The following is a 25,052-nucleotide window of genomic DNA, read 5'->3' as shown; positions in this document are numbered from 1 at the left end:
GGTAAATTAATACAAAAGCTGCATTTTACATGGAAGAATATTAACCCTATTTATCAAAACGTACCAAACCAAAAATACAGTATGTACTGTCGCTCTCAATCCTGCACGAGTTGTTTGTACTGTATGTAATGCTGGGCACAAGTTAAAAAGAAATGCAATGGAAGTTCCTTTTGGATTTTTTAACAGGAAAAAGCCCCCCGAAAAGTTGCTATGACAACATAGAAGCGTTTGAAGTCTCCTTCAAAACATCAACAGGTTCTATAAGAGTAGGAGAGTGCCGACTCATACTTTCCAATTTGTCGGTTAGCGAACACATCCCAGGCAAATTCAGAATTTGTTTCAGGTTGGAAACATGGACGCGTTGTCATCCATCCAAAGCGTGCAGGCGCTTTCTGCTTTGCTCTCTCCGCCAGCAGAGGAGACTGACGACGAGGACTACGAGGTAAAGCTAACCCAGATAACCCAGCTAGCTAAGGAAACCTGGTGGTTTTATCCTTAGCGTTTGGCCAACTGGCTATGTAGCAAAAAACACCACTTATAACCCAGAAAAAGGGTCAACATGCCCTGCTAGCTACGTGGTTTTCCCTGTACGTAGAATATGAAGCCGATGGCGAGAATGGGCCCGAGCCATATCGGCGCTACTCCCTCTACCAGGGGAAAAGCGCAGGAAACAGGTGAGTGCTAACAAGGTCCTGACCGAGATTTTAGTACTAATGGACACTGCATTACTGACATTTCTGTTTGCATTGCCAGTTGGTGCTACGGCAGCGATGAAATTAGGAAACTCGAAGAGAAAAAACTGATCTACACTCTTAGACCTTTAGACTCCCATTGAATGAATGTTCTGATTTCACATCTACTTACTTACTCTCTATTTCTCTTTTTATTCACACACATACCTCGCTGCACGTACTTGTGCATGGATACACATACAGTCAGTAGTGCCTACATAAAGGAGCACAACAAAGACATCTGGGATGTGGAGGAGGTGAATGAAGGGACGCACTTTGATGACCTCACTGATTGTCGCCCTCAGCCTGAGTGAGTGTGGTGAAGTGTTTGCCAAGCCACAGAGCTCTTTAACCAGTAGTGCTGATTTTTTAAATTATTTTTTTTATATCCAAAAACCTTAGGCTAACATCAATATTTAAATATTATTTGCTATATATGTATTCATAAATGTTAAACTAGCAATGATGTCATGATAGATAATGATAGCTTTTGTCATACTGTGCCTTGAATGAGTGTTTAATCCCCCTTGAAACTTATTATATAAACTCATATTTTGTTGTTACAAGATGGAATAACAATTAGAATGATATGTAATGATTACACAAAACAGTCCAAAGTATTGTGAGGAAAGTCAATATAGTTACAAAATTACTCACAAATAAAAACATACAGATTGTGACTGCATAGGTTTTCACCCCCACTGCTTTGAAAACACCTAAAATTGTTCAATCAACTTCCATCTGAGGTTCCCTAATTATCTGAATAGAGTCCACCTGTTAAAGTCTCATCACTGTCTTGGCATCCGGATGGTGAAATGAATTCCCACTGACACAGTCATTAGCTTCAAACAAAGACTGAAGTCCCACCTCTTTATGGAGTCACTAAGCACTTAAATATCCACATAGAAAGTGTTTTATGGTCTTCCACATTAGCCTGATAGTATTCTCATGTGAGGCTGTGTATTTGATGGAAACTACAAAGCACTTCTGTAAGTCCCTCTGAACAATAGCATCTACTGAAGTGTAAATATGATCTCACTATAAATACACCTTGTCCTGCAAAACCACAATCATGAAGCCCAGAGAATCAACTTGGACAAAATTATAGAAAAGTATCAATCAGCATGTGGTTATAATATATAAAACCTCAACAATTCCACTGAGCATCATTATATTCATTTTAAAATCAGTCATTTGTTATTAAGGAGCAGAAGGTTGATAAGAACCTGATACAGCCACACCCATGCCCAGACAGAGCCGTTCAAACAAACGTCATTGACTGATTAGAGTGCAGTGATCAGAGGAGCAACCAAGAGGTCAAAGTTCACTCTGAAAGAGCTGGAGAGACCTGAAGCCAAGATAGGAAGGGCTGTGCCCAGGATAACCGATTCTCTGACGTTCCACAGTGAAGTATGGAGGTGGAATCTTCATGGTGTAGGGAACTGGAGGCCAAATACTGGGCAATCCACTAAGAAAACCTGATCTAGTCTGCAAGAGACCTGAGACAAAGGTTCACCTTCCAAAAAGACAACTCCAAGTATCCTGCCAGAGCTACATGGGAGTGGTTTTTGAACCTCAGTATAGATTGGCCAAGTCAAAGCCCAGACCTCAATTTGATTGAGAATCTGTGGCAAGATTAGAAATTGCTGTTTGCCAACCATCCAACCAATCTGACAGCGCTTAAGCAATTTTCTCAGGAAGAACGGGCAGAAATCTCAGGATCCAGATGGGCAAAGCTGATTGAAACATCCTAAAATACCTTCAGCTGTAATTGCAGTAAAAGGGGTTGCAACCCTGTATTGATCTGAGGGTGCCAGCATTCATGTAATGAACATGTTTGATTTTGGTGAATGCTTATGTAACAATTATGTTAACAGATGTCTGATTTTTGTTACTTTTCCTTTGTCACAATACATTTTTTTCCCCACATTTAAATAGTTGAGAAATATCAGCCAAATTGTAAACAATCAAGTTAAATTTATTATTCCAAGTTGTAACATGCCAAAAGGTTCAAGGGCAGTGCATATGTACACAATGCACTGTATTTTACGTTATTCACTTGAATATAATTATGCAAAACACTGATTCACATTCCATAAGGTGCAAAGACTATGACGCATGTGAACACACCACAGCAATAGAATAATGAAACATGAAGAGAATCATCTACGCCATCTGCTGGCATAACTGAATACCATGACAGGAACAAAACACTACAGAACACTTAACCTCACAGCTCATTAACTAGTGCTTGTGAAGTGTAAGATTACTACACTAGAGCCATACCATAGCCACTGCCATTCAAACTGTTACTGTAGCGACTGCTGCAGGCTGTCTATACTTCACTTCGCTGCCAAAATCTGATTAGTAACAGTTTCACAGAATTGTAGAGATGTGTTTGCTGTAGTATAAGACCAGAGAAGAAACACCAAGCCTTACATACCCTCATTTGATATGATAGAAAACTGTGTGCAAATGTGCATTTTAGAGCAAGGCTGATGTATGCACATGTATGCGTGTGCACAGGTATGAGATTGTTCTGAAGCAGAGGGTGGGTACTGAGGATCTGTTTCTGGGTCTGAGCAGGAAGGATCCGTCCTCCATGTGCTGTGAGAGCATGCTGGTACATGGCACACCTATAACATCTGTATAACTTAATGAACACACTGCATAAAAAAGCAACTGTACTGGAATTAAAATATCCATTTTATTAACTAAAATGAGCATCTTCTAATCTCTCCTTCCCTACATTACACACCCTCTTCCCTCTTCTTCAGGTGAAGGTGAAACTGTCAGACACTAAAGCTGCAGATATAGTGCTGGATGTGAAGGAGACTTTTCTGGATCTCAGAACACCAAAGTAGTAAGATTCTCAGAGTTCATATTAGCTACAAAAAAGAGAAAAGGAATCAGAGTAAAAGGACTCATGTTACATCTCCACACTTGTCTGTTTTTCCAGCTCATTCAGTTGACTCTCAAACAACTTTATTCATGTCAAATCAATCCAATCAACCAGTCAGTGAATTGTAAATATAATTTACAATGGTTGTATTGAAATCTTGTAACAAAAGATTACCACCCCAATTTGTGCAGTAAACTAGGTCTTCATCTGCCTCACCCGGTACACAGTGAGGAGGGGACGGCTCGCTTTATTTCAGAGCGCGCTGAGCTCGAGGTCACGCTGCCCATGAACAGAGCCCTGGACTGCATCAACCTGGCCTGAACGGAGAGGAGCCGGAACACACGGAGCCGCTCCAGCGTCTGGACAACTACTGCCTCGTCCACCACAACAGCGAAAGAGAAAGCATGTCAGGGAACAGAAACTCTTCCATAGCGCCTTTATCTTTAGGCGCGTAGTGTGTGCTATTTTGTTTTTAAATAAAAGTACAATCGAATGCTTTAGCGATTTAATTTTTTTGACCAACGTTTCTCATAAGATGTGGTACTAAAATAAAAGTGTACAGCCATATGTGCAAGTAACCCAGGAACTCGCGAGGTAGCTCCACACAACCCAGCTCGCTGCGCCCTGTCTGGAGCATGCATCACACAGTTGCGCACCGACGCCGCCACCGTAGCGTGTAGCCACGTGACGCACGCGCATCTAGCTGCACTCTTCGGAGGCACAACAATCTCGCGCTCCATTTCACCGCGGCTCGCTCTCGGCATGGCGGACGGCGAGCGCTCCCCGCTGCTATCGGACCTTGGTGATGGAGCAGTCAGTAGTGGCAACGGCGGCGTGTCTCCCGGCCCGGCGCAGTACGGCCATCTGAACAAACCGCAGAGTGAGTAGCTAGCATGCTAGCGTTAGCTGTGCAGCGCGCAGCCAACCCCGCGAGCAAGCAGTCCTCGCGCACAGGGAGGCACGTTCTCCTCCAGGTCCTTTGCGCGTGTTGCTGGCTGTGCCACAGTTCGGGTGACTGCGGCGTCTCGTGCGCAGCGCAGCTGAAGAGTCCGTGTAGTCTATCCGCGTGCCGGTCGCGAGGCTGGGTCTCATCGACAACACCTGCTGGTACTTCCGCAACTCCGGCGCTCGTAGGGATTAGCCAGCGCTAGCTGGAGGAATAACGAGCTTTAACAAAATAAACCGACATGAACTGCAGCTGCTTGTTTAGTCAGGCGACACCGCTTGCTAACGAGCTAGCTAGCATAGCTAACTACTTATCAAACGCACATTAATTGGATTCATTGTGATTCAGTGGTTAGCTGGCTAGGCTAGCTACGACAGCCGACTAGCTGGTGACTAACGTTGAGTAGTTGCCTGTTTTGTTTACCTAGCAGCTAGCTCGCGATATGCTCCTTTATGTTCACACATGTCAAGGAGGTTGTAAGTCAGTGTAGTACATTTGTAGGAAAGGCAAAAAAGACGAAATTATTTGAGCGGTGAGTATTCACGAACGTTGTATGATAACCTCATCGACAGACCGTTTCGACCATTCCGGGAGCTTTAAACAGCCTGATGATTATAGCCAGCCAATCACTGTCCTGGATGGGCGGGGCCGGGTCAGAATGATGATTCTTGGCAAACGTTGTTGTGGTCGAATCATGGACGTTTTCTTTAGGAGTGCAGATGATGAACAAACAAACCATATAAATGGCCCGGAGGGTGGGTTGATGCTTAATACCAGCATCAACCAATTTACTCAAGATAATTAGCTGCATCCCATTACACACACAGTTTTCTGCAGAAGAAAGACTTTCAGCTAAACTCGAGACAGCCTGTTTCATCATATAATTAAGGCAAAGCAAACAGTTCACTGTTTAGTCCTCCTCAGAGTAGATGTTTAGATATTTCCTCAGAGACTGTGTGAACTCCTCCTGTCTGTGGAGTAATGTGTGTGCTTACATTAGCCCAGGGACCATGTATTACAGACCTGGACCAAATAAATAAAGGTGTGTGTCAATGAATGTTTTATAATTACAGGTGACTTTCAGGTAACAGCAATTGATGTGAGGTTCATGTTTCTGTGGAAAAACAGAAAGGGATATTTTTTAAAAATGAAGTCCTAAGAGTTTCAAAACAAGAAATTAAAGCTCTTGACCTAATGGCAAAAGATCAGCTACAGTTATTAAAATACAGATAGTTTTATTACATTTTAATAGCATTAAACACAGACGGAACAATGCATGGTTGAAATTATTTGTGCTGTCCTCTAAAATTTGTCAGCTGTCACCTACACCCCTCTGTTTTCAAGCCGTCGAAATATGCTGTCATTTATGTCAGACATGCCATACAAGAGCGAGTTACGGTAGTGCTTTGCTGTTTCTAGGGAATGTCAGCTGTGTCACTTGTGAGATGTGAAAATACTGGAGGATCGAGTGCCCATGTTGTTCTCTCAAAGGCACTCACTGTACCCTTTCACTTCCTTCTTCTCTTTGGCTCCTACTGCACAGTTTCTGTTGAAAATGGCTTCCCTGGCACGAATACTCCTTTTTAGCCCTGTTCCAGTGTCAGGTCTTTGTAGGTATACCAGATCACTTTACGTTGTCCGTTGGTAGCACAACCACTGTTTGCCTGTGTTGTGCTGCTAATTCCACTCTGGCTCAGTCTGCACTAACAGTTTTTTAAAACGTGGATGTTTCTGCTTGTGTATTTCAGGTTTTCCGCCATTCCCGAGCCCGTCTCAGCCATCTGTGCTGCTGGGAGAGGATCCGCCTCCCTACTCCCCACTCACGTCACCCGAGAGTGGAAGTGCCCCGGTCATCAGCTGCCGTGTGTGCCAGTCTCTGATCAGTGTCGAGGGCAAGATCCACCAGCACGTTGTCAAGTGTGGAGTCTGCAACGAGGCTACAGTGAGGCTGTAGCACGCACATGCGCAAAAACACACACGCAAAAACACGCGCGCGCACACACACAGGCTGCAGGATGTAAATAAACCCTCTAACAAACCAAAATGTTTTTGTCATACATCCCAGCATTCACACATCTCCAATAGGCACCATTGCTTTTGGACAGAGGTTATTACCCATGTTGCATTTGGGGTTTCCCTGTGTGTTCGTTATACTGAAAAGTGTATGGCGAAACAAAATTATATAAATTAATGCAGTACTTTTCTGTAGTGTGCAGACTGACTTTGCTGTGCAGTGCTGTACTTGGGCTGTAGTTTTACTGGCAGGTTCCTGGAGATGCTGGACACTATGGTTAGCAGTGAAGTGTCCCAGTGAGACTGGTAAACGCAGACCTGCCATGCTGAGTCTCAGCTTTAGTAATGAAGCTTGGGGTCATGTGACGGTCATGTGACTTTCTGTAGCATAAAACAGAGAATTAGGTGATGCAGATAAATCTAAATAAATGTTTTGTCTGTCCCTCCCCTACTGTGTCCCTCTCCCAATTTCTCATTCTCAATCCACACCCCTCTCTCTCTCTCCCTCTCTCCCTCTTTCTCTCTCTCCCTCTCTCCCTCTTTCTCTCTCCCTCTCTCCCTCTTTCTCTCTCTCTCCCTCCCTCTCTCTTTCTCTCCCTCCCTCTCTTTCTCTCTCTCTCTCTCTCTCTCCCTCCCTCTCTTTCTCTCTCTCTCTCTTTCTCTCTCTCCCTCTCTCCCCCCCCCCTCTCCCACTCTCTCTGTAGCCTATAAAGAATGCTCCTGCTGGGAAGAAGTATGTGCGCTGTCCTTGTAACTGTCTGCTCATCTGTAAGGTGACGTCCCAGCGTATCGCCTGCCCCCGGCCATACTGGTGAGGGGGTCACCCAGCACAACTGCAGTGTCTGCAGGACTCAGTGTTAGCAGGACTATTAGGCAGTAGGAGTTGAGATCAGTGCATAGTGCCCGTTAACCCTGAATGACTTTCATACGTAATTAACAAAATTAGCATTTTTTGGGTGACGTGTTTAAGGTGACACCCACTTCCCCAGAGATGCTTCAGATTAGCCAAACTTCATATTAGAATGTGAAAGATTTTATAAAATAAAAGTCTTTTTTTTCAAGTACCATGAAGAGAGAAGTGAAATGTGTCATGCTCCACTATTGGGGGTTTTCCTGACCTGTGGGTGAGAGAGAAAGACATGAAGGACACTGGGTTTGATTTTGGGCTTCAGAGGCAGGATGTCGGTGAAAGCAACGATGGTACAGGCAGGAGAGAGACTGAACACGACAGAGACGAATCAGACTGAACACAACAGAGATGAAAGAGCCCTTTATGTGACTGTTTACGTGACAAATGTGAAATTATTTAGATGTGTAAATTATAAGAACAGTTTCATTCTTATCTCTGACTGAGTCGTGTGTGTGTGTGTGTGTGTGTGTGTGTGTGTGTGTGTGTGTGATGCAGTAAGAGGATCATTAACTTGGGGCCTGTCCATCCTGGTCCTGCCAGTCCTGACCCACAGCCAACCGGCGCACGGGTGGCGTGTGGTCACTGCAGCAATACCTTCTTGGTAAATCTTTCATCATTATCATCCTCATCACAGATACCACAGCCAACTGTAACTATGGCGACACCTTTCCACCGTTGCAGTCATCACACAGGCCTGCTGTGTGATGATGCCTGTTGAGAGCGGGTTAATACTCTTCATCCTTCATGCTCACCATCTTCTTCCTCATCTTCTTCCCCATTAATACTTTTTTTCCTCAATGTTTCAGTGGACAGAGTTCACCGACAGGACACTGGCACGCTGTCCCCACTGCAGAAAAGTGTGAGTGTTCAATTGTGAGTTAGTTAGTTAGTTAGTTAACTTAGTTAACTCATCTCTCATGCTGCTTCTGTCTGTCCCTCACATCTGTGTGCTGGACAACTCTGATTTGTTTAAAAAACATTTTTAGACTTTAAAGAATTGACTTGTCTCCTATGTCCTATGGTGAATATCTCCAGCAAAATGTCTCCTGTTTCCTTCTGTGAAACTCCTTCCTGCAATCATGCAAACTATCTGTCCCTGCAGCTCATCGATTGGCCAGAGGTACCCAAGGAGGCGGAGCCTGTGGTGTTTCCTCCTCTGTCTGCTCTTCAGTATCTCTGCTGCTGGGCTGATTGTGAGTGTCAACCAACATGGCGCACGTCACACAAACACTCAGACACAAGAAACACCAACACAACGCACTTCACAAACACTCAGACACGAGAAATATTATGCAAACAGAAATGCTGTTGAAAGGTAAGTGTGCAGAAGTAGATATTACTCCAGTGGAATTACAGAAAAGAAATGAATCATTTGTACAGATGTGTATTCAGCACAGAATGCTCTTAATGTTTAGTGTTTTCTTGTGAATTTGATGACTGCGTTTGTAAATAGTTTGGTCGTGTTTAATTAGTCCCATGACCAACAGGGAAGCAGCAAAAGTGATCTGGCATGCCACAGAATTAAGGGTTACTCAAGTTACTCTGTTACATCATTACTCATGTTACACCGTTACTCATGTAGCACTTACACTGTTTGTTACTCACATTATACTCTTAGTCACGTTACACTGTTACACCGTTACTCATGTTCCGCATGTTCCGCGTGTTGCACACCGTTACACTGTTACTCGTGTTCCGCATGTTACACACCGTTACTCATGTAACACTTATACTTTTACTTATGTAACACTTACACTATTACTCATGTTATACTCTTACTCACGTTACACTGTTACTCATCTTATACTGTTACTCATCTTACCCCGTTACTCATGTAACACTTATACTGTTACTTATGTAACACTTACACTGTTACTCGTGTTATACTCTTACTCACGTTACTCTTCTTAAACTGTTACTCTTCTTACACTGTTACTCATGTTACATTCCATTTACATTGTTATCTGACTCTTCTTTTCCTAACTCATTTTCTCTTTTCTTTCACTAATGTCCTCCTTCTCTTTCTCTCCGGTGCCGGTGCAGGCGGGAACGTGGTCTCAGGCGCGGGTGTATGGCGGGATCTATGCTGCCTGGGTCCTTCTCCTGCTGCTGGTGGTGGTGACTCTGGCCAGAGCTCTCTACTGGAGCTGCCTACGGGTCAGCGTACCCCTGCAGAACTTCACATAGAGAGAGGGAGGGATGGAGGGAGGGAGGGAGGGAGGGAGGGAGGAGGGGGGGGAGGGAGGGAGGGAGGGAGAGAGAGAGAGAGGAATGGAGGGGGGGCGCGGGACAGAGTGGTACAGAGTGCAACAGTGAGAGTGTAACTGAGTGTGTGACAGTAAAGCGTATAAGAGAGATTAGTCGGGTCAGATGAGGTAACGGGGGTAGGGTCAGGTGTAGAGCCACGTTGATTTTAAAATTTATTTATTTGGCTGCAAAGTTGTGTTGAACTGGACATGACGGTGTTACTGATGACAGATTGTGATGGATGTTACCATTGTACACACAACTTACTGACATGTTACACCACTAATCCCCAAACACTGAACATTTAATCTTTCTCTCTCTCACACGCAGGCATGCGCACACACACGTGCGCGCACACACACACACATACACACACACACACACATGCTCTCTCTACCATATGTGCCATTCCTGGTTACATTGGTTTAGCCACAGTCTGACAGCTACCTGACAAACCCACACTCCCACGTGAACATGCTCCCATAATCCACTCACCCATTCTGGCTGTACCACTGGATGGTGGGATGTCGGTTGTTCTGGAGATCCTGAGCAAAGTTTCGTCTGGGTTGAGTAGAAATGTTTGGCTCAGCCTTGTAAAGTAATGTACAGTCAGTGATGTTAGTACAAGCATTGTTTTGAATGCTGCCGATACCCACAGTCCAAAGCGTTGAGGCCTTACAGAGAGATGGTTCTGTCTCTCCTCCACTAGGGGGCTCTGTTTCAACACACACAAGTGCATATTTACAAAGACAGTTGCTCTGACATAACCACACACACACACACACCCCAGGGCTGTGACAATATATCGGCGTGACTATAAATTGTGATATTAAATTATGAGATAGTATTAATCCAAAAATATATTGTCTTACATGGACATTTTGGAACCTAATTGTAATATTTATTTTAAATGTCATTATGCTCTTTACCTGCAAGACTGAAACAGTTAGAAATATGATATAATCAGTAAGCATGGTTACTGTACTGAAAAGATTTAAACAAATAATTAACAGCCATGGGATGAACACACACGCAACCTGCACTTTTGTCTCAACACAACTGCACCAGGAGGCGCTGTTGTAAACATTATTTTTGAACTCATGCTGAACACCACAGAATAGCCTCATTAACTACAGGTTCTGATTACATGCTCTCGATCCTAGAACATTCAGCTGGTACGAATAACCTGTCTGAGAAAGTTCCATGACCCGAATTGGCTGCTACATGAACACATACACGCACGCTCACACACGCGTGAACAATCTCATTCATCCCAGATTAGGGGTTTTTTGTTGTTGTTGTTGAAGGCAGTGATTTTTAAATAGTTGTTTATTTTTGTGTGTAAATATTTTTTGTTCTTTTAAAGAATGCTGACTGATCTGTTGCACTATAAGGACCCTTTATAATACTTTATGATTCCTGATGATTTATTTCTTTGTTGTTTGTGAAATCACTACATCCTTATGGCATTAGATTGACTCTGTGACTAATAAACGTAAGCTTTGCGATGGTGGACTCCCTGAGCATGGCGTCTGCTGGAACGCCTGACAGACAAACTCTGTGACTGGTTTATGATCAGAAAGATGATGAAGTTTTGTATATGATTGTATGAAACTTGTCATGTTATTAATGCCCACGTGTTACTGTTGCAATCAAAAGAGCTGTTCTAATCCCAAGTCTGGGTTTCTGTGTTTGATTGCTTTGTCTTCAAGGTTAGTTCTGTACCTTAGATACCTGTGCATTTCCTGTGCCCACTGCCCTATGGACTGTGTCTGAGCTCTTCAGCGCCCCTGAACACTGCCTAGTCTTTACCACTGGGGTGGTACAAGGGTCTCTTGGTGTGTTTTGTTGTGCATGTGCACAAAGTCCTGTGCTGTATAAAGTTCCTCTGTTTTCAGCATGGCCCGTTTCCCTGCTAAGGGTCTGGTACGTGGATGGCTCGTCCTGTACCACACCGCTGTGTTCACGTTCAGCACTTACGCCCGCGCAGTACTGAGTCATCATTGCTGTGCTGTGTTCATTGTTCTCTGTGCGCTTACGAACGCCAGCCACACACACACACTCCAGGGCCTGGTGGAGCGGGAGCAGACAGAAGGTGAGCGCCATGATGCCTGGCTCTGCACACACACAGACAAACCCATCGTTAACTCTCTCAAACGTTCTGTTCTAATTGGCTGTGCAGATTTTAATTGGTTGCACTAATTGAGACAAAGACAAGAAAATTCCAGAACATCCCGTGTCCTGAGAGGACACAATCTGGTCTCACCTAAAAAATAAATGTATTACTGCGGCTTAACGGGACTGATCTAGGATCAGAGTGGTTCTGTTTCTTTCTATGTCCAGTTCTTGAAGAGACCCTGCCCCTACGTAAGAGCTGTTGGCGTCTTGCGTCTGGGTCCCGGGGTGGATGCTGTCCTGTGCCGTAGTGCTTTAAGGTCGCTAGGACCTGGTCCTGGTGCCACAGGGACCAGGATGTTGCTCCTGTCTGAGTACCACTCAGACATATGAGACAGATGGAGATCATGAACACAACATAAATGTGTAAAAAAAACTCAGTTTACTTTATAAATGTGCACACACATTCACTTTGACACTTATTTGGGAGAAATTCCTCACACTCACCTCCCTGTCCCTGTCTCTCACACACACACTATTTGTCTCAGGTTTCATACGGATGTGTTTTTTTTTCCTGGACACGGAAAGTAAGAGGGTTGAGAACATACAAAAAGCTTTTAGAAACCGCAGCCCCCTGAGATGGACAGAGGAGGCAGAAACATGAAAATATGGATGAAAGTCAACATGAGTGAAGGAAAAAGATGGAGAGAGTATAAGAGACAATGATGAGTGTGAGTGTGTGTGTGTGTAGCTCTATTTAAGTGGCTTTGGCTCAGACAGTATTTAGTATTAGTGCCCCTGAAACACAGCAATGAGAGATAGGTTCTTCGTGATTAGAGCCAAATACACAAACACAAATCTTTTCTAACCCTTGTGCCCTCTCACACTCATTAAGGTAAAAGTTCCCAGTGTAGTCAGACAGGGGATTATCAGCGCACACACACACACTAACCACCTTATCCTCCTCACTCCTAACCGGATTCAGTCCTGAAGACATGCAGTGTGACCCTACACACACACACACCTTTATCACTCTGCATTGCTTGCAGACACACACAAACTTTTGATTCACCCATATTCTTATGCATGTTCACACACACTCCCCAAGCTTTAAATCTCATCTGTGTTCTCAGCATGAAGAGGAATGAGCAGGTGTCAGAGGGGAGGAGAGAAGCGAGGATGGACAGTTCTAGTAAAGGAGGAAGGGTGGGAGAGAGGGATGGAGGGATGTGGTAGAGGAAGGAGGGTGGGAGAGAGGGATGGAGGGATGTGGTAGAGGAAGGAGGGTGGGAGAGAGGGATGGAGGGATGTGGTAGAGGAAGGAGGGTGGGAGAGAGGGATGGAGGGATGTGGTAGAGGAAGGAGGGTGGGAGAGAGGGATGTGATGAGGGGTTAAACAGCTTTTGAACTGTCTGTGTCTAAAGAAACAGACCTTTTTAAATGAACAGCCTCCCACTTTGAGATTGTAGATAATGTTGGTTTGATTTTGCTAATACTTTTAATTATTTAAAAGAATCACAGTGAAGGTTTGTCTCAATGTTTAGATTGTCTTGAATTTTGTGTCAGTAGTTAAGTGAATTTCTTAGACGTTTACACATACGTCAGCACTACATTGTGTGAAAGATGGAGGGAGAGAGAGAGAGTGTGTGTGTGCGTGTGTGTGTAAGTGTAAGGCTGTATGGTCTCAGCATTGCTAAAAGCACACATTCAACTCAATTAGCAGCATGCATTATTGATATCTGTCTGGAGATGTATTTGTGTTTACACTGGAATTAAAAGCCTCCGGTGTCACCTATCACACTCCAGGGAACGAGAGAGAGCAAACTTTAGCCGCGCAGAAAGAGACCAGTTATTTTTACTGAGCACACTTTACGATAAGATGAGGAATATTTAATTATCCCGCAGGTTCCACACAGATATCTGTCACGTTGCTTTCTGGACATGTATTTACTGTACAAATGTAATTGAAACAATATGGACAAATTACAAATAGTTTTATTCAAATATACTGACATATTACTGATTGCAGGTTTTCACATTTTGAATCATCCAGCTATCATACTTCGAGATAACTTTTTAGATTGGTAGATTATGCACAGTTGTGCCACGTCTAGATCTTGGCATTAGTCTAAGGTATGCATCAGTAATGTGAGGGATTCTGTATAATTTGTGTGTGTGTGTGTGTGTGTGTGTGTGTGAGAGAGAGAGAGAGAGAGAGAGAGAGAGAGAGAGAGAGAGAGAGAGAGAGAGAGAGAAAGGAGTTGAAGGTGTCTTTCTTCTCTGACCCCTTAATCCTTTCATTCTTGTTGAGGACAGGACCCGCGTGCTTAAATTGCCACCGAACAGGTAACACCGCCGTTCTGTAACCGCGCGGGGCCGTGGGGACGATGCTGCAGTCTGCGGATTAGCACACTGGGTTTGCATGGTCGCCTTTTGGGGAATGTTTCTAATGAGATTATTTAGCTGCTGTTCAACCGAGGATTTTTATTTTCTACAAAATAGACAACAGCCAGGTATAAAACACAGAAAAGAAAGTGGTGAAGTGGTAAAGAAAAAAGAATGACGCAGTTACTTTTTTGTTTTTGTAAAACTTTAGAAAACAATACAAAACAAAAACAAACAGCGGGCAGTGCCGTTACCGGCAGCTCGTGTGTCGTCTAGTCGCCTATAAAACTCATTATGAAAAGAAAAGAAAGGGAAACACATTTTAACATAAAGACTGTGTGACTTTAAGAAGAAGAGCGTTTGGGCTGCTGTAGTTGATCTGTTTCTCTTTGGTTAATTGGGAGATGCTGATTTGTCGAACGAAATAACAATAAAAACACAAAACATTTAGCATTGATATAACATCTCCCCCCCACTTTAATGTGTGATACTGTTTTATTGATTATATTTTTAAATAATTTACTAATTTTCATGATATATAAATAATGTATGAATCGCATAATTAAAAAGCGACGATTGCTTCGTTAATGAACCTTGTAACATTTTACAGATGCGCTGTAGCTGTTTTAATATGGGATCGTTCACTTCACCTTACTGGGGCAGACGTAAGTGCAGTGTGTGTGTGTGTGTGTGTGTGTGTGTGTGTGTGTGTGTGTGTGTGTGTGTGTGTGTGTGTGTGTGTGTGTAATCAGTAGTGATATTGGAAGTCTCAAATACATTGTGGTCTCAATATATCCCAAATGGAATGTTTGCATACAGTTTTTTTCTCTTGTAAATTTCCCAAAGTGCTGGATTTATGGATAATGAGTTAATGAGTGGGATATGTTAGCACTGAACAGGGAAGTACTGGTGAACTCATGGTGTCGGGACTCCTACTCACCCAGCCTGACAAGGTTCAGTTGTCATCACATCAGAATCTCTAAGTGTTCCTTAGCTTGATGTGTGTTCCTTTACCTCTAAGGTGAATGTGCATGAAAAAGTCTCTGCTCCACGTCTGGAGAGATGGTGTTTTCATATTGCCATGTTTCTGCACTTAAATATGTTTTTACCAGGTCGAGTAATGATGTACCCAGTGAACTTCACAGTACCACCAGTAATCCAAAAGTCATGCAAAGATTTCAACATGTCATGACATTCTAGAATTTTTCTAAAATATAATCTCACAAACTCTACAAAACCTTAACTCCAACCTCAGTGCAACACCAGCACTGAAACTCATCGTTTCTCTCTGATTGGTCAATTGTCTCCATGTTTCTGCCTCTCCGTAGCAGTACTGTTTCCTGATTGGGCATATAAACCAGCCTGGTCACCAGGCTCTCGGCAAGTGCAGCTGTGGCACTTCCTGTTGGAACTGTTGGGGCGGGGTGAGGGCGGGGCCATTTCCTGGGGCAGCGAATGGGGAGAGTTTGTGATCAGAGACCCTGAGCGCCTGGCCAAACTGTGGGGAGAACGGAAGGGCAAGCCACATATGAACTATGACAAGCTCAGCAGAGCACTGAGGTACACACACACACACAAACACACACACACACACACACACACACACACACACACACACGCTTGCACACACATGCTTGCACGCACAAATACATGCATACACACATACATACGCACACACACAATCATGTGTACACACACATGCATACGTGCGTGCAAACATACCCGTGTGTATGCACACATTTGCACATGTATGCACATGCACACACATACAGGTACACCCACACACACATACACATACATACATGTACATATGCACATAGATCTATACATGGAGTCAAAAGGCAAATTTCTTGTGTAGGAACTTTCTCTAAAGGTAAATACACTGTTTATGTTGACAGATATTACTACAATAAACGGATTCTGCACAAGACCAAAGGGAAAAGATTCACCTACAAATTTAACTTCAGTAAATTGATTCTGGTGAACTACCCCAATCTGCCTACATGCCAACAGGTATGTATGTGTGTGTGTGTGTGTGTGTGTGTGTGTGTGTGTGTGTGTGTTAATGTGAATGCAAATGTGATCAATATATTTACAGAATAATTTGCATTCAGTCATAAGGTCTCCCTCTCTCTCCCTCTCTCTCTCTCTCTCTCTCTCTCTCTCTCTCTCTCTCTATATATATATATATATATATATATATATATTGGTATGTTTGTATGTGTGTGTCAGGTGGTTCAGCCTGGAGCCTCTGTTCCATTCTCTCTGTCCTCTCAGGGGTCTTCACTGTACAGCCCACAGGACACAGGTATTAAAAACCTAGCAATGATTAGGCCTATGACCAACCTAACATACCTATTCTATTACTTTGAGAAAATAACCTGTTACAATTATCAGCCGTTCATTATTAATAATACTCTGTGTGTGTGTGTGTGTGTGTGTGTGTGTGTGTGTGTGTGTGTGTGTGTGTGTTGTCCAGCAGCTCTGCTATCCATCTCTCACCCTCTGCTGCTCCCTTACTGCTTCCCAAAGCCCCTCCCCTTTCCTCAGGTTCATCCAATCCAGGGACAGTTTCCTCTGTTTTCAGCTCCACCCACTTCAGCATCTAACCTATCAGAGCTCTCCCACCTGACACCATTCAACAATGCCCTATACCTTGCCCAGACTTTAAATGGTTGGTCAACCAAGAGTAGCACAGGGGTATTTAAACAGAGTCACGGAACCGGGAAAGAGTGATGACCGTGAAGGACAAGAAAGGAAGCGAGAAAGAGAGAAAAATGGAGGAGAGAAGCTGAAGAGACTTCATCTCCACTGGGTAGAGCACATTTAAAGGTCCCATTAGAGCACATTTAAAGGTCCTATCAGGAATTGCTAGAACTTGCAGACTAGTTTTTTATTCTTGCACCACTAACATGTGCATGCTTGTGTTGTCTGGGCCAGACCCCAGACAGCCAGGCTGCTCATTCTGCTAAAATAAAGGTTTCAATGAGAACATTAAGCCTATTAAGTGAGCACTTCTTTCTAGTCTGACTAAAACAGTAGTGTGACACTAGTCTTAATAAGACACAACACATGCACGTCCTTTCATTTAAACTAACATATCCCAAAACAGATCATTATGTAATTATACACAGGTGGATTTGAAAAGGTCCAAGACTATTGTGGAGGACCATGTATAGGGTTTACTACGTGACACAAATCTGCTATGTTATGACTATGACCTGATCTCCATTACAAAAAACAATGTTAACATCAATAATTAATAACATATTCACATAAATGTCTCACAGTTTCACAATTATTTGAAACGAAACAAAAAGAAAAACAACCAAAACCCAAACAAAAATTAGAAATGCATAAATAAACCAAGATGTCCGCCCCCTACAGGTAATGGTGGCACAGGTCACAGGAAATAGGTGCAAATAAGGCCACAGAGGCAATAAGAGAGCGAGAGAGGGAGAGGGAGAAGGAGAGAAAAGAAGAGATAGAGAGAGTGAGAGAACACTTCATTCTGTCTTAGACAATGAACACGGTCTCCTGAACTCCTGTCCTCGTTCATGAACCCACTTGACGGCAACTGAAAAAAGAAGAAAAAAGTACAAATCCAACCAAATGTAAGAGTCTCCATCACTCCCACACACAGTTAAAGCTCTTCATACGTCGGAGGCTGAACGCCAGCAGCATGGCTACATCTCTGAGGTTAAAGGCCAGATAAAACTCACCCCATTTGCTTCCCTGTAAAACAGGGCATGAAGCATGCAGGCTAAGCTCACTGAGTTCACCATTCTGTAGCAGATTGTACCACAGCACAGCAGAACCCTGGAACAGAAAGAATAAAAACCTTAGACACCAGAGAAACCACACACCTGTTATACACCTGTTATACATCTGTTATACACCTGTTACACACCTGTTATACATCTGTTATACACCTGTTATACACCTGTTATACACCTGTTATACATCTGTTATACACCTGATTTTGGAAAATGCACTTTAAAGTATACAAAGAAGTATTTATCCACATGCATTTTGTCTTATACACTGAAGGGTCAAGAACAGTGACTGCAGGCCAGTTCCTCATGGTGTTCCCTACTCTAACAGACCCTTACTGAGCCTTCTTGTGATTACACAGGTGAACTGCTCATTGAGAGTTTCTGGAATTAATCCGTATTGTTTTTTTAAAAAATTCCTTACATTTCCAGGTCAAGTAAATCAGCTCAATCAAACCTCTGAGAACAGCTTTCAGAAACATTACTGTGGAGCTGCTGAGATGTAAGCTGATATTCCGCAGTAGTTCACATACCTTCACAGGCTTTAGGGATACACCTATTTCTGGAAACACTGTGGCCCCTCCCCCTCCGACATCACTCAGCTGTAGTGGACACAGGTAGTATTTTTAATGTGGCCTACAGCAATTTGAGCAGGTGAGAGTATGGAGGTGAGAGTACGGAGGTGAGGAGGTGAGAGTACGGAGGTGAGGAGGTGAGAGTACGGAGGTGAGGAGGTGAGAGTACAGAGAGCCTTACATATATAAGGACACTTGCAATCCTGTGTCCTTCAGAGTTCTCAGTGAGCTCCTACAGAAGAAAACATGAGCAGTGAATAACACTGTGTAAGATGGCTGTTGCTGTCCAAAGCCAAAAATGTTCTTCCTTACCCCAGTGTCGTAATGAGGTTCAAACTGACCACCAATCCCATAATTCAGGACCTGAAACACACATCCAAACAGGACTGATTCATTCTAACTGCTGACTCTAGTCATTTAGCAAAGCCAGCTGGAACAAAAGTCTGGTTGAGGACTTTTACTTTGTGAACCTGAACTGTACATGTGTGCAAGCAAGTTATTCAATTGAGCCCTTGCAATGTTCATGTACTGTTCTTCATTCTACAAAATCAAAACATTAATATAAAGTATTATTACAAGTTTTATTTTTAAATGCCCACATGAATGAAGTAAGGGAAGTCATAAAGCATATTTAGTATTTTAATGTAGTTTTAATATAAAAGTTGTACAAAATCAAAAACTAAAATAACATTACACAAAAAGGGGAAATGGCTGATATGTTTTTCATTGCAGTGACACAGTTAAGCAAAGTGGAATGTGGAGATGAGCTCAATAGTTAATTGATAGATAGGGGATGATTATGATGTCATTAATTAATTGACAGGATGATTATGAGGTCATTTATTAATTAATATATAGTGAATGGTTATGATGTCATCAATTAATTGATACAGGATGATTATGAGGTTATTAATTAATTGATAGAGAATGATTGAGGTCATTAATTAATTGATAGAGGATGATTATGATGTCATTAATTAATTGATAGAGGATGATTATGAGGTAATTAATTGATAGAGGATGAATATGATGTCATTAATTAATTGATAGATAGAGGATGATTATGATCTCATAAATTAAATTATAGATAGAGGATGATTATGAGGTCATTAATCGGCTAATTGCAGGACCTGCAGTGTCTCTGATGACTCCATGTTCAAGCCTGTTATGTAGGCGAGTCTCTGAGTGACCCGAGAGACAACAGGATCATAATCATCAAGCCAAGCACTGTACACACACACACACACACACACACATACATACACACACACACACACACACACACACACAGAAAAATGTGCATTCAGTTGACATCTTTTATCCAAAGTGACATACAATTATGACTGAGTACAACTTAAGAAGTTGATTGATATTTGAAATTACTGACCTCTGTGACACACGTAAGCTTGAAACCATGACCTTTCTATTTCCAGTAACCTCTGACCTTTCAAACTTCAGAAAGAGAAAATGGACTAAAACACATTTAAATGTAATAAATAAAATCCTTTTAAAGTGCATGCAAAGGACTCTGAATACATCAGTACATCAGTACACCAGTACATCAGTAGATCAGTACATTAGTACATCAACACACTGAAACTGTGGCTTCAATGAAGCACGGAAATTGTCCCAGACCTGACTGTGGCTACAATGAAGTATTTACCAGAGGCCTTGAGAGGATCTTCAGAATCTCCATCTCACTCTCTGATAGGATGTCATGGTATCTAATGATGGAAGGCTCGTCCCACTCCTCCTCCACCTTTACAGGGGCATAGGTGAGTCTGGTGTCACCACCACCCATACGGTAGCTGCAGCTCAGTGGCCTCGACCTCCTGGACATCTCAGGGTTGAAATAAAGAATTTCATAAATCAACAATGGCATTTTTCTCTATGTACTGTACGTCTTTTTTTGCAGGAATACATCACTTTTAGCAGCGAAATTCTTATGTGTGGTGTAAAGGGTTTATTTATTCCCAAAGATTATTTATATAACATGTTTATTATTGGATGTGCATTTGAATCCATTTTTTAAAAATGAACCTTTTCTTTTAAAGAAACTTTTTTCATTAATCAACTGTGTAGGTAAGTATATATGTAGAACAGATTAACTTTAAAATTAATATTAACTTGAGAAGGTCTAATCATTAGTACTGCTATGTGCACTTTCAGTTCTGCAGTAAGAACTCCCAGTAAAATTAAAGTAAAGCAATATGCTATTGAATAACTATTGAATATTTGTCATTTCTTCTTTTCTTCTAATCATTCTAATCAAATGTATTGATTTGTTCTGATGCATTCAGATATTGTCCCAAGTCTCCTCATTTCCCTTGCCTGTTTTGGATCAGCGCGTTGGCAGTCTGCCCCCTGCAAAGAGCTTCATAGATGCTGCCTGAGGTGCTGTTGAGTCTGAGAACATTAGGATTTGAGGTCTGAGTGAAATGTCTGCCCTTGTAAATGGCCAGGTCCAATCTAGCATCCATATTTGTGGGATCTAAAAAATTAAAATAAGAACCAAGTTTAAAGTTACACGCACCTGTAAGACAGTAACTATAAAGATTTTGGCAGATGACACTCACCTAGATGTACAAGGGTCTGAGTGAAGTATATGGCGATGGTTAGATCTCCAAAGTGGAAGGCTGATGAGGCGAGGTATTGGAGAACGCTGAGCTTTGTCACAGTGGCCTCCTGGTCTGCGTTTATATTAGACAGTGTGTACAAGAACCACAGGAAAGCATGCTGGAACTGGTCTTGGTCGTACGCCACCTTCCCCAGATGGAAGCTTTCATCTGGCTTTAAAAGTATTTCTCTCCCTGCCCAGTTTGAACAGTGATCGCATTGAGTTTTGACAATTCTTACTTACACATATCAGAAAAATTATTTATGTCATTATAATTTTTACTACATTTATGGTATTTATCTGACGCTTTTATCCAAAGCGACTTACAATTTGGTCTGAACACAACTTGAGTAATTGAGGGTTAAGGGTTTTGTTGAGGAACCCAACAGTGGAAACCTGGCAGTGTTAGAACTTGAACTGGCAACCTTCTGATTACTAGTCCAGTACCTGAACCACTGAGACACCACACACACACCACACCACACACCCACACCCTACAACATACACACCCTACACACACACACACACACCTCACCATGCACGACCTTCTGATTACTAGTCCAGTACCTGAACCACTGAGACACCACACACACACCACACCACACACCCACACCCTACATCATACACACCCTACACACACACACACATACACACACCTCACCATGCACGACCTTCTGATTACTAGTCCAGTACTTGAACCTCTGAGACAGCACTGCCCCCAGTTTATCAGTTATCAGACTTATTTTGGCTAATCATACCTGACATAAAGTGACTACTATTGGAATCTTGTCACATGTATAACCAATTCACATTTTAGAGAAGTTTGATGGAAATTCTAAACTTAAGAGTACACCTAAATTTACTTTTACTTAAATATGTTAATAAAATAAAGAATAATTTATTTAAAAACTGGATCACAGCAGCGTGAGCCTTAGAGGTGCGACCTGTCTGTGGATCTTTAGTTATATCCTTGGGGTAGAGCTTGTACATGTCCTGCAGTCTGATTATCCCAAGGGCGGCACCATCTACATCCTCCTGGTCAGGGATGTGGTGGACATCCTCAGATAACATGTCCTGATAATCTGAATCATTGATAAATGCAGAGATTCCTTTATCATTTAAGAGTTCATTTGATATCTGAGTGTCATAAATGTGTATATGTTTCTCAGTGGCTATGATATTTTCAGGATGTTACCCTGATAAAGGCTCTGTTGAGTGTATTCACTGATAGTAAACCATTCTTTTCTCAGTCTCCTGATTAGCTTGTAAGATGCCACAGGGTTACTCATCACTGGATCGTTTTGCTCGGAATAATACAGAAATTTAAGGTACAGAAGAACACTGCAATGGACACAAATACATCAAATTATTCTAATATAATTACAATGAAAACCATAATGAATCTAGGAAAATAATGATATCTTTATTTCACTAAAAGCAAATAAGGATGTTATATAAAACAATTAATAAATTGAGTTTGAAGGTCATTAAAGACAATAACTAACATACCATTTTAAAAGCTGCTCATCAAATTAGAAGCAACATTAGTAGCAAAATCTAATTAGAAGCAACCTTCGAACTGGAAACACCTTCTACCTTCTCAGGTTCTGTAGATGAGCCTCTTCCATTTGTATGTAATAACTGAAGAAGTCCAAAAGCTCTTTCTCCTTCTCTGCAAGACTTGCCATTTTATCTAAAGAAATTCACGTTTGGTTCTGGTGATTTTACTTTTGGTGATGTTACAACATTTGAAACCTCATTTTGTTTTTGCAAGTGTAAATTTTGAAAGTGAACAAATATAGCACATGTAAAAAGAGAGAAAGAGCGAGATAGAGAGAAAAGAGGGAGAGCTCGAGAAAAGAGGGAAAGAGAAAGACAGAACGAGAGAGAAGCACTGAATGGTACCTGTGGAGGAGTAGAATTCATGTCCTGTGACACAGATAATGCAACAGAAAAATATAACATATTCCCCTGAGTCCATTCTATTGACCTTCAGGCTTCAAACTAATATCAAATCTGTATGTTGAATATATTTATTACTGCATACAGATCTAACGATCTGCTTAAGTAAAAGTATGAAAAAACTCAAGAAACCCAGACGCAGGCGATGCCCAGAGAGAACTGTGTTCTACTGTTTTATATAGAAACACCTGAGGAGGAAAACGATGTGACGGCTGATTGGCTCCTCCCTAAAGACAAACAATAAAACCAAAAGCAAAACTAACATTACAATTACATCATATGCAAAGTTTAACAGGAACAAGTTTCTCTGCAAAAAAAACCCTACTGCATTGTTTGACTAAATAGAGCATTCAGAATGGTCTGAATAGGACTACAACCTAGAAAATGGTCAGTAAAGATGTCAGTTGTTTGACCACTTCTGAAATACATGCTTCATTTAGGCATCTCATATATTATCTGTTCATTTGTGCTTGTTTCTCTTGCTGTAGTTTTCATTCACTCTGAAATTTCCTAGGCGATGACATCATTTTAATACATTTTGCAATCTTTTCTGATGATATACGACAAAGAGAACTCCATAGTGAACAAACTCGATATTTTCGTGTGCTCTCTAGTCCAGTCATGACTGTAGAAGGTCAGTGTCTACAGTTGCTAAGCTTGGTCTTGCACTCCAGACCCTTACATATACACTCACATTTACATTTATGGCATCTGGCAGACGCTCTTATCTAGAATGACTTACAAGTGCTACAAGTGCTTTGTCATTTCCACATAGAACACATCCTAGTACAGTACAGCAGGTTAGAGTCCAACATACCAATGAACTACTGTAGAAATACAGGGATCACTGCTGATGACTAGAAATACAAAACTCTGGTATTGTCTGGTGTTGTCCAGACTGTGGGACAACGACAATGCTAAAAGGACATTCCTTAAAGGATTGTAGTTTAATTTAATTATTTTAATAATAAAAAAATCATTTCAGTATGAGAAACTGCATATCTTCAGTTTTGATGAATGGAAACCGAAAGAATAGTAAGTACTGACAACTAAAAAGAAATGTGGGCTGTTATGTCGCATTTCAAAGAATCAAAAGGTTTCATTTTAAATGCCATCAGTTAAGCTCGCTTGGATCTTTGTACTGAAGATTTCTCCATCAGATCTAATAAACCATCAGAGGTAAAATGCACCTTCACTGCAAAGTGTAGTGTAGTGTTTATGCAAGGATATCTAGCAACCAACACACTGTGTAGTGTTTATGCAAAGTTGCCTAGTTAATTTGGTCATCTGGGATGCCAAAACACTGCAGTTCTGTTGGCCAAACAACTTATCAGTTCTGTTCTTCCAGACTGGAACTCTATATCCTTGCCTTCATCTTATCACGTAGGCTAGACACATGCACATGGTGGTTGTAGAACAAATAAACAATATTGAATCATGTGTCTAGTAGTGAGGAATGAATACTAAAAGTGAATACTAAAATTACTATCGTGTCTGTGATGAGTGCGCCATTATGGCTGGAAGGTTCCATCTGTGAAAACTAGTGCCTGTGTGAGAGTGCCTTGTATGTCTGGGTTTAGTTTTGCACTTGTCTGTGGTAACACCCTTAACATCCTTAAGACAGGTGATTCACTCAGCAGCAGGGATGGAGGACACAAGCATAGATGGCGTCCCAAGGGCTAAAATACTCGGCCTGCATGTCCAGACCATCATTGCCCTGTTGGGCACCGAGGTCCTTTAACAGCTCACTCGGTAATCTGCACAAAACGTACATCTATATTGACAGGAATTGGCGCCCTTTCCGCTGGCACGTTCTTTTGTTACTTTGTGAACTGAAGCAGGAATGACTGAGGTGCTCAGCACCTTAACTCACCTT

The 25,052-nt window shown here is 42.0% G+C and overlaps 3 protein-coding genes across 4 annotated transcripts; 2 read left to right on the top strand and 1 right to left on the bottom strand.

Annotated features, from left to right (window-relative positions):
- The first annotated feature begins 208 nt into the window (after positions 1-208).
- dnaaf6 (dynein axonemal assembly factor 6) lies at positions 209-4,133 on the top strand. 2 transcript variants are annotated; one of them, XM_027028372.3, is made up of 6 exons: positions 209-442; positions 596-674; positions 936-1,041; positions 3,258-3,354; positions 3,509-3,594; positions 3,861-4,133. In XM_027028372.3, the coding sequence occupies exons 1-6, from the start codon at positions 353-355 to the stop codon at positions 3,952-3,954; spliced, it is 552 nt and encodes a 183-aa protein (XP_026884173.2). In that variant the 5' UTR covers positions 209-352; the 3' UTR covers positions 3,955-4,133. The 2 variants fall into 2 exon arrangements, with proteins under 2 accessions (XP_026884173.2, XP_026884172.2); XM_027028371.3 differs by having other exon boundaries at positions 3,825-4,133.
- A 67-nt stretch (positions 4,134-4,200) lies between these two features.
- pip4p1a (phosphatidylinositol-4,5-bisphosphate 4-phosphatase 1a) lies at positions 4,201-11,425 on the top strand. The gene is made up of 7 exons (XM_027028370.3): positions 4,201-4,513; positions 6,328-6,521; positions 7,297-7,403; positions 7,998-8,103; positions 8,309-8,361; positions 8,605-8,695; positions 9,546-11,425. The coding sequence occupies exons 1-7, from the start codon at positions 4,396-4,398 to the stop codon at positions 9,687-9,689; spliced, it is 813 nt and encodes a 270-aa protein (XP_026884171.1). The 5' UTR covers positions 4,201-4,395; the 3' UTR covers positions 9,690-11,425.
- Positions 11,426-16,734: 5,309 nt separating this feature from the next.
- On the bottom strand, positions 16,735-22,285 carry zgc:152670 (prolyl 4-hydroxylase subunit alpha-2). Its single transcript, XM_081723925.1, has 11 exons — positions 22,159-22,285; positions 21,174-21,407; positions 20,951-21,088; positions 20,261-20,445; positions 19,985-20,049; positions 19,728-19,824; positions 18,910-18,960; positions 18,779-18,829; positions 18,556-18,624; positions 17,972-18,068; positions 16,735-17,826 (listed from the first exon to the last, which is right to left on the bottom strand). The coding sequence occupies exons 1-11, from the start codon at positions 22,283-22,285 to the stop codon at positions 17,756-17,758; spliced, it is 1,185 nt and encodes a 394-aa protein (XP_081580051.1). The 3' UTR covers positions 16,735-17,755.
- Positions 22,286-25,052: the final 2,767 nt, after the last annotated feature.

Source organism: Electrophorus electricus, chromosome 11, assembly GCF_041902795.1.
Source record: "Electrophorus electricus isolate QZ-2024a chromosome 11, ASM4190279v1, whole genome shotgun sequence".
In the NCBI taxonomy this organism is placed as follows: Eukaryota; Metazoa; Chordata; class Actinopteri; order Gymnotiformes; family Gymnotidae; genus Electrophorus; species Electrophorus electricus.
Note: the sequence above shows the minus strand (reverse complement) of the source record. Positions and strands in the feature narration are given on the sequence as shown.

What these genes read in the sequence shown, in the direction of transcription:
- dnaaf6 (XM_027028371.3), top strand. Translation starts at nt 353, where the DNA reads ATGGACGCGTTGTCATCCATCCAAAGCGTGCAGGCGCTTTCTGCTTTG. An exon ending in GATTGTCGCCCTCAGCCTGA is followed by an intron (nt 1,042 to 3,257) that starts GTGAGTGTGGTG and finishes GCGTGTGCACAG; the next exon opens with GTATGAGATTGTTCTGAAGC. An exon ending in GATCTCAGAACACCAAAGTA is followed by an intron (nt 3,595 to 3,824) that starts GTAAGATTCTCA and finishes CAATTTGTGCAG; the next exon opens with TAAACTAGGTCTTCATCTGC.
- pip4p1a (XM_027028370.3), top strand. Translation starts at nt 4,396, where the DNA reads ATGGCGGACGGCGAGCGCTCCCCGCTGCTATCGGACCTTGGTGATGGA. An exon ending in GAGTCTGCAACGAGGCTACA is followed by an intron (nt 6,522 to 7,296) that starts GTGAGGCTGTAG and finishes CTCTCTCTGTAG; the next exon opens with CCTATAAAGAATGCTCCTGC. An exon ending in TCTCTGCTGCTGGGCTGATT is followed by an intron (nt 8,696 to 9,545) that starts GTGAGTGTCAAC and finishes GTGCCGGTGCAG; the next exon opens with GCGGGAACGTGGTCTCAGGC.
- zgc:152670 (XM_081723925.1), bottom strand. Translation starts at nt 22,285, where the DNA reads ATGTTATCTGAGGATGTCCACCACATCCCTGACCAGGAGGATGTAGAT. An exon ending in AACTAAAGATCCACAGACAG is followed by an intron (nt 21,408 to 22,158) that starts GTCGCACCTCTA and finishes CAAACTGGGCAG; the next exon opens with GGAGAGAAATACTTTTAAAG. An exon ending in AGATCCTCTCAAGGCCTCTG is followed by an intron (nt 20,050 to 20,260) that starts GTAAATACTTCA and finishes CTCTTTCTGAAG; the next exon opens with TTTGAAAGGTCAGAGGTTAC.